Source organism: Diabrotica undecimpunctata, chromosome 9 (assembly GCF_040954645.1).
Source record: "Diabrotica undecimpunctata isolate CICGRU chromosome 9, icDiaUnde3, whole genome shotgun sequence".
Classification (NCBI taxonomy): domain Eukaryota; kingdom Metazoa; phylum Arthropoda; class Insecta; order Coleoptera; family Chrysomelidae; genus Diabrotica; species Diabrotica undecimpunctata.
In genome coordinates this window covers 72388400-72398383 of record NC_092811.1, presented here as the reverse complement: position 1 = coordinate 72398383, position 9984 = coordinate 72388400, and the positions used below count along the sequence as shown (strand labels likewise).

Genomic DNA, 9984 nt, shown 5'->3' with positions numbered 1-9984 from the left:
AAAACCGATCACCTCCATTCATATTAAATTTTAATGAAATATGCGACTTTCTAGTTAATACTCTTCATGCTAAACATCCTGAAACTATCTCAAAGAACTACTCAAATGAACCTTCCGAATTAACCGATATCCTTAACTTTCTTCATTGTTACTCTCACAACTCTAAATTAAAAAACAACATCACCAGATTAAAGAAAAAACTTAACACCACTCACACATCTTCAACGGAAGAGACCGAAAAATCCGATGGATAAATCACTAATCCTTCAATGGAACTCAAATGGGTATTTCGCTCACCTTGAATCACTCAAACTATTAATTCAAAAATATTCTCCACTAATACTGTGTATACAAGAAACTCACTTCAAAGAGAATTCTATAATAAACCTAAAAAATTATACTCCCTTTCTAAAAAATAAGAGTATAGAACACGCCAGTGGGGGCGTGGCTATCTTTGTCAGAAATGATATTGAAGCTAAGCCTATTAATCTAAATACCAATCTCGAAGCCGTTGCAGTTCAGGTGATATACAAAATGAAAATAAACATTTGTAATATATATATTCCACACCCACAGGAAAGCCAAATACAAGAGGTAACTAATTTACTACATTAGATACAGTCTCCACTAATCTTATTAGGGGATACAAACTGCCATAACACCACTTGGGGAAGTTCAAAAACAGACAAATGCGGCAACTTATTACAAAACACAATCAATAATTCAAATCTAATACTTATGAATACTGGGGAACCCACCAGGTTTAATTCCTATAATGGGAATCTTTCATCCATTGATATCTCACTATGCAGTCCATCACTGGCAACTATATTACAATGGAAGACACTAAAATACTTATATGACAGTGATCATTTTCCAATCATAATTGACATTCTTAATGACAAACAAGAAACAACACATCCAATTTACCAGACGTGGAAAATAAAAACCGCTAATTGGGACCTTTCTCAGCAGTATATCGATGAAAAACTATGTAACTTCACATTATCTAGAAACATTGACAAAAACATATGTACATTAAATAATATAATTATATCGGCAGCGCATAAAGCCCTCGGTAAAACAAAAACTTGTAATAGAATACCGGTACCATGGTGGAATGAGCAAATTGCCAAATCATTATCTGCAAGCAAACACGCACTGAATATTCTTAAAAAACATAAAACAGATGCTAATCTCCTGGAATTTAAAAAGCTTAGGGCAAAAACTCGATATTTAATTAAAAAAAGCAAAAGAGAGTCTTGGCATAATTATGTTGCATCAATAAACTCCTCAACTCTGGAAAAAGATCCGAAACCTTAAAGGATCAAACAGCTACATCAACATTAATACTCTTTCTTACAATAATAATCTTGTTACCGACAAAAGAGACATATCTAACGTATTAGCCGATGTGTATCAACTAAATTCTAGTGATAGCAACCTAAACTCAAATTTCATTAAATACAAAAATCATGAAGAATCCTTTAAAATTTCAATCCATGACAGCAAATCGCCCCTAAATGAAAACATAACTCAACAAGAATTTGATTATTCTCTAAACTGTCTTAAAAATACCACTTCCGGTCCAGATGATATTCCACCTATTTTCTTAAAAAATATTCCAGAATCAGCTAAACTTATCCTCCTAGAACTATTTAACTCAATATTTTTTAATAATATATTTCCCAAGATATGGAGCCATGCAATTATCATCCCAATTCTTAAACCCAACAAACCTAAAGACGATCCCTTGTCATATCGTCCAATCTCCTTGACATGTAGTATGTGTAAACTAATGGAAAAGATTATAAATAACAGACTAGTATGGCATCTAGAAAACTCAATGTTATTGTCCTCCTATCAAAGTGGGTTTCGTAAAGGCACATCCACTACCGACAACTTAGTATCGCTTGAGTCTGAAATCCATGAAGCATTTCTACACAATCAAAAATTACTAGCTGTCTTTATCGATATCAATAAAGCTTTCGACACTGCATGGAAATATAACATCTTAAAAACACTACAGAAATTTGAAATTGAGGGTCACATACTAGCTTTTATACAAAATTTCTTAACTCATAGACACATTGAAGTGAGAGCTAACGGTTATAACTCTAGTCCACGCTCTCTTGAAAATGGAATTCCGCAAGGCTCCATTTTAAGCCCAACATTGTTTCTGATTGCAATAAATAACATCTTGGACGAAATGAGATTACCGATTAAAGCCAATTTATACGCAGACGACTTGATTATCTACCACAAAAGCAGAAGTGTGGAATGTGCAGCTGAAGTAATACAGAAGTTTTTACACACGCTGGAAAAATGGTCACTTAAAACTGGTTTTAACTTTTCTCCTGAAAAAAACACAGTACATAATATTCAGCAAACGGAAAAATATAAAGAAAGTTAATCTAACTTTAAATGGACATATTCTAAAAGAAACAAATGAAATAAATTGCCTGGGGTTAACTCTAGATTGCACCCTAAACTGCAAAAGTCATATACATACCTTGCAAAACAATGTCAACCTAGAATTAATCTCCTGAAAATTTTCTCTAACCGTACGTGGGGAGCAGATACAAGAACCCTATTTAACTTATACCAATCACTTATATGTAGCAAATTAGACTACGGCTCAATATGTTATGGTACTGCCAAAAAAAACTACATTAAAAAAACTAAACTCAATTCAATCAACGTCACTAAGAATTGCTCTGTGCGCATTTAGAACTAGCCCAACCAATAGCCTTCAAGTATTAGCTAACGAATTACCTTTACACTTACGAAGGCAACAATTGTCACTAAATTATGCAACTCGTGTATCATCAAATCATCAAAATCCCATGCATTCAAATATCTTAAAACCTAAATGTATCAATAATTACAAAAATAAACCTATGAATACACTCCCTTTTCATGAAAGAATTAAATTCAGTGGTTACGACTGTGAGCAGTTTAGTGTCATCATAAATCCAACCCAAAACTTTCCCTCTTGGTCAACTAGTCCACAAATTGTAAATACATCTTTTACTCGCTATCCCAAAACATCCACTAACCCAACAGTAATACATCAATCATACCATGAAATAATATCCCTATATCCAAATTCTGAGCATATCTACACTGATGCATCAAAAACTCAATCAGGACTAGCAGCCGCTTACATACATGGAGCAGACCATTTTAAAATACGACTCCCTCCGAGTTGTAGCATATTTACTGGAGAAGCATTGGCTATTTTAGAGGCACTGAAAGTTTGCAGAAGAAAATCCGCACCTCATTATATTATAATATCTCACTCATTAAGTACACTAAAAGCTTTACAGCAATTGTATCCATCAAATGAAATTATAATGCTAATAAAAAATGAACTCATACTACTATCAACAAACAATATAGAAATAACTTTTTTATGGATGCCATCACACGTGGGAATCAAGGGAAACGAAGCAGTGGACCAACTTGCGAATGAAGCTGCACTAGATGAAAGCATCCCTGTATCACACATGCTAACAAGAAACGACCACATAACCTCCATTAAAAAACATATTACCAACTTATGGCAGAATAACTGGAATGCCACATCCAACAAATTAAAAGATGTCATAGAAACTGTCGGCACCACCTTACCACTCCCACTCAAACGTTGTGAACAAGTGATAATAACTCGACTACGAATAGGACATAATATACCAACCCATATACACTTAATAAATAAAGAAGCCATCCCTTTCTGCCACAACTGCAAGACACAAATAACTGTGAAACATATTCTGTTAGAATGCAAAACATACACCCAAGAAAGAAGAAAAAATAACCTCTCTACCAACATGAAGGATCTACTAAGCTGCCAGTTCAACCAAGTGCTGAAATATTTGAAAGACATTAAATTCTACAGTATCTAATAGAATATATTTAAGTTATATAATACATTGTAAGAAATTAAATACTTGTAATTTGTGTTTGTACCCCCTGCTAATAACTCTTAGTAGTTGATGCAGGGTCATTTTTGTTTAAATAAAAAAAAATCTCTTGAGTAAAGAAACATGGCAAGATGTTTATCATGCAACTGATGTTGAGAGTAAATATAATGCCTTTCATGATAAATTACAGTTCTATTTCAATATTAGTTCTCCTATTAGAAAAACCAAACATTACCAAAACCAAATAAAAAAAACATGGGTCACACAAGAAGTAAAATCTTCTTCAGAAAGTCTGTAGGATTTGTATATTTTGAGTAAGGCATACCCTGACCTAAAAACTCTATACAGACAAAAAAAATATCAGCACAAAGTTCTTGTTGAGGCCACAAAGGGTCAGTTTTATTTTAACAAAATCTCTGAATCCTCTAACAAAAACAAAACCACATGGGCTGTTATAAATAAACTTAATGGAAAACAAAAATATCACAAAAATATCTGTCTAAAAATAGATGATACTAGGATTACAGATTCAGATATAATATCTAACAAATTTAATGATTACTTTATAGATGCACCAATAGATATAATTAGTAAAATAATTAAATCAGATTTAAATTTTCAGCATTCCAACGATTTTTTTCAAAATAGTTTGTTCCTATCATATGTAACAGAGGAAGATATCTTAGACATAATAAAATATAAAATTAAAAACAAACCATCGTGTGGTTTTGATGAAATATCAGGTATAGTAATTAAGAAAATTGCGTCTCATATTTTGACACCACTTGCTCACATTATAAATGCTTCTTGTAATGCTGGCGTTTTTTCCAGTTTGCTGAAAACTTCTATCATTTCACCGGTATTAAAACAAGGTGATCCTGAATTAATGTCAAATTTTCGACCATTGTCTGTTCCATCTGTGATATCTACGATTATTGAATATGCAATGCTAAAACAACTTTTATTATTTTTAGATATCAACCAAATTATCACAAAGACCATCAACATGGATTTAGAAATAAATTTTCTACTTCCACAGCCATTAACAGTTTCTATGAGGAAGTCTTAATGTCTATTGAAAACAGTGAAAATCCAACTGCCATTTTTTGTGACCTCAAGTCTTGCTTTTGATTTTATGCAACACGATGTACTCCTCGATAGATTGTACAGATATGGTGTTAGGGGAGTTGCCCATAGTTGGTTTGGTTCCTATCTGAAAGACCGGCACCAAATAGTTAGAGTGAAAAATAACTGCAAGATTTCAATGTCTGATCCGATTGTTAATAAGAATGGGGTACCACAAGGCTCCATATTGGGCCCGATATTATTTATTTTGTATATTAATGAACTACCAAATGTAATGTCTAATGCATTTGTATCAGTTTGTGCTGATGACTCAACAATGCTATATCGCGATAAAGACATAAATTTTTTAAAAGATAAAATAACAAAAACACTGAAGACCTTTTCTGATTGGTCCAGTAATCAGTCGCCCCTGTTTAATGTTCACAAAACTAAATTTTTATCATTTACATCTCGTTCAAATTCTACTAAACCTAATTTAAGTATTTCCATCAATGGTGAGGGTATTTTGAGTTGTAGTGATGTGAAGTTTTTAGGAGTGACTTTCGACTCTCATTTATCTTTTAAGACTCATTGTTGGAATGTATGTAAAAAACTCAATTCTAAATGTTATCAATTGAGAAATTTGGGTAGAATACTTAGTCTGCAACACCTTCGTCTTTTTTATTTTGCTGAGGTACAATCGACAATGAGTTACGGTATAACTGTCTGGGGTGGCTCTTCTAGTATAAAGGACGTTTTTAAGGCCCAAAAGCGTATTGTCAGATGTATTGCAGGTGTTCCGTATGGTTGGTCTTGTAAAAACCTATTTAGAGATTTAAATATATTAACAGTGTATGGAATTTACATTTTGGAATTATTGATACTAATTCATAAAAATAAAAGAACTTTTTTATGTAACAGTGATATTCACTCACACAACACAAGAAATAAGAGACAGTTTGTAGTACCCTATCGACATTTAGAAATAAGTAGGAATTCATCTACTGTCTCTGGTTTACTACTGTATAATCAACTTCCTCGAAAATTTAAAAACATTCATTCAACTACAGCTTTTAAAAACCAAGTCAAAGAGTACCTAGTGACCATGTGTCTTTATACATTAGGTGAATATTATCAGAGTGTATCTGTGAATGCCCAAGCTTCAACATAAACCAAATTTAATATTATTTAAATTATATTATGATATATTTTAATATTCCATATTGTACGTTTTATATGTATTTTAATGTTTTAAATATTTTTAGTGTATTGTTTTCATTTTTTTGTAATGACTTTATAGTGATTTATATTATACTTTGTAATTATTTATAATTGATATTTATAATTTTAGTTTTGACTTGCTGTAAACCTTCTTGTCACTTACAGTCAAATAAACTATCTATCTATCCAGATATGGTACATAGGATGCTTTTTTCTAATATTGTTAATATATCCCTTACGCTCCCGAATGTAAATGATTTTAAATATTGAGTTTTAGAATAATGTTAGTTTATACCTTAATAGGAAGTCAAATTTTTTGCATAATTTTTAAAGTGACATTTGACAGGATTCAAGGACTAGCACAATTGTGTCATACAGTAGCACACAGATAACTAGCACAATTGTGATAATGAAACCAATTTGAGAAAAATGAAACCAAATTTATTGAATAAAGTTATTTGCAATGAAATTGAACAAAACAGTATTGCTTGTTACTTAAATAACATACTTACGCAATAAGATATATATATATATATATATATATATATATATATATATATATATATATATATATATATATATATATATATATATATATATATATATATATATATATATATATATATATATATATATATATATATATATATATATATATATATATATATGAAGGGTACAGGCAAAGAAGGTGATATGTCAAAAAAACAAGTTTCGAGAAAAACGGTTTTAAAGGTTTGGACTCTCTGGTGTTTGTTTATTAGAGGAAAATAAAAAGTGACAAATTTTTTAATAATGTATTGGAATGTTACCTATTAGACAGTTAAATGTGAATAGCCAAAATACAAATGCATAAAAAGTAATAAAACATTTTGTAGAACATTGCAATTTTTACAGGGCAAAAAGGTGTTTTGTCAAATAACTTAATATTATAGACTACTTACTAAACATAATATTTTTATTGTAACAGTAAACTTAAAATGTAGGTAAATAAAACTAAAGGCGTCCTTATGAAAAAGAGGATGTGGTAAAATTTTTCAGGTATTGAGTGCTTTATTCATCCTAGAACAAAAAAAAATTAGGGTCAATTCGTATATAGATGAGGTTGTCTAGCTTACCGCAATAATCATAAAGCTCAAAGGTCATCAGTTTGTCTTCTACAAATATGGCAACTGGTTAAAGTAGTCTTGAGCCGCTGAGCCACAAAATATCTTCAGAAATATTGCAAAGGTAAAAATGTGTATCTTACTTTTATACAAGTGATCAGGCAGTTCAAACTGGTTGCCTTCTAATTTGATTTTAGTTTTAAATTTGGGATCAGTAACAACAGTAGTTTCCCACGCACCATTGTAGCTGTCTCGGTGAAGTATCATCCTTGGATGTTCTTTTTCTATTTTCATTTCCCTAATCGGCCTAGAAGGAAATGGACATGTTCCTCTATAACGTCTACTCAAGAATGTTGTCCAGGTTCTGAAGTACGTTTGGTTAACGTTTTCTACTTGAAAAGGAGAGGGTTTCTTTCTAGCCATTCGGAATTCTTCCTGCCATTGTTCTGGGAGTTCCACTCGTGTTTTTTGATTTATTAATCCAAAATCTTTATCACACTCCATGTACGAATGGCCTCTAATTGGAAAAGTAACCTTAATCAAATCTAGTCTTTTTTCTACATGCACTACATAGTGTAGAAAACGAAACATAGTGTAATTTTGTTCTGTCCTCCACAGGAATCGCAGAATATTTCTAGTTCACGAATTTCAGGGTTAAGATAATTATATACACAATGATGTTGCAAAGAGCAGACATCATCACTCCCTTTTTTTCCAACTGTTTCGGGATAAATGTAAAATATGCTTTGTGATGTAGACAAAACATGGATATTGAATGCATATGTAGACAACTGCCTTTTATAATAGACGTCACTCGTACTAATATTCGGAACCGGAAGATTTTTTGCAAAATCGATGCAGATTGCTTCCGTGGAAATCAACTTCTGGCTACGTGTTCTTGCGTCCCTCTTTCTTTTATAAAATTGTTCTGCTTTCGTTTTGTGTAATTTATTCTCTATGTTTAATCGGTTTATATCTGCCTCTAGTTTTTGCCTCAGATTTTCTGTTTGCGATAAATTGAGTTTTTCAGCTTCTAGACTTTTAATCTTAGCTAAATATTCGTCGCATTGACTACATGTGTCAGATCTAGGGTATCCAAATGATATGTTGAACTCGGTTGAAAAAATGGTCCTATAAGTTTCATATGACACATTCTCATTTGGAAACTTTTCACAGAACATATTAAACATTTTTTTAATATTTAGTTCTTCTGGTAGGTATACCTTAGCCGTATCATGCATACTGTAATGACTTTTACGACCTCTAAACGATCCAATATGACTTTTTATCGTACTTTTTGCTTCAATAGAGAGCTTGTGTGGCCGATTAGTGTGCTTACCTCTACGATCTTTTGGTGCATCTCCTGTTAGTTTTAATGATTGCTGCAGCACGGCTAACTTTCTTCGGCCTATTCCATGTATAGATATAAATGCCTTTTTACATATTTCAACATCTTCAGCATGACCATTTATATTGTCTACAACTCTTACACGGTACCGGAAGGAAGCATCGTGAAGAAGAGCATCTCGTTCTTGTTGCCTTGGTCTTCGTTGTTTGATTGAAAGGGTCGTTATCAAACCACACAGATATATATTCTGCTCATCAACTGAGTTGAGTAGATTAAAACTCTGGATGATTTTGTTCCTAGCATTTTCTGGTACACGCTCAAAACACTTTAATCTCTTACACCTACAGTCCTCACCCATAGTATGGCTTCATAAATTTAATAACTTATTTACATCACTCAATTTTCCATACTTCTTTCTTTTTTTACTATTTCTATTTGAAGGCGAAATGTCGTTATCAACGATTTCAGGGTCAATTCTCTCCATTACTTAGTTTTTGTAATAAACACAAGTTCACTGAGGAAAACACGTTTGTTTACTAAATTTGCTGGAATTTGCCGATGTACTAGCATCAGCCGACGCTTACGTGTACATCCTGACAAAGCACTTTGTTCGCCGGGACCGCGCGGACTTGCCCCTTCTTAGCCTGACTAGAGAAATTAAAATATGTTATTATTCATGACTGAACACGTTTACAGCGGTGATTGATTTATAGAATGGTAGTCTAGGTCACTGGCTAACAGAGGGGACCAGAAACCCATTTTCTGCAAAAATTGACATAACACCTTCTTTGCCTGTACCCTTCATATATATATATATATATATATATATATATATATATATATATATATATATATATATATATATATATATATATATATATATATATATATATGAAGGGCTTATTGTTATATAATGATAAGCCACAAAATGGTGATCGGGAGTAAATCAGTGTTAAAGTTTAAATATATATATATATATATATATATATATATATATATATATATATATATATATATATATATATATATATATATATATATATATATATATATGAAGGGCTTATTGTTATATAATGATAAGCCACAAAATGGTGATCGGGAGTAAATCAGTGTTAAAGTTTAAATAAAAATTATAAAATCAGAAACATATTTATTCTACATTTGACTGGTTTAATTGAAACAAGTATGTAATAATCTATAATACAAACTACAAAGAAACATAAAATTTGCATTGGTATGCTCAAAAACACATAATTAATATTTTTTTTATGTGGCTTGTCATACTGTGACAAAAAGAAAAAAAACACTTTTTGATATACAT

General features: G+C 31.6%; 1 protein-coding gene across 1 annotated transcript; it reads right to left on the bottom strand.

Moving 5' to 3' along the window:
- Nucleotides 1-7366: 7366 nt before the first annotated feature.
- LOC140451152 (uncharacterized) lies at nucleotides 7367-9291 on the bottom strand. The gene is given in 2 exon segments (XM_072544884.1): nucleotides 7367-7917; nucleotides 7920-9291. Coding segments are annotated over 2 exon segments (1653 nt in total). The 5' UTR covers nucleotides 9022-9291.
- Nucleotides 9292-9984: the final 693 nt, after the last annotated feature.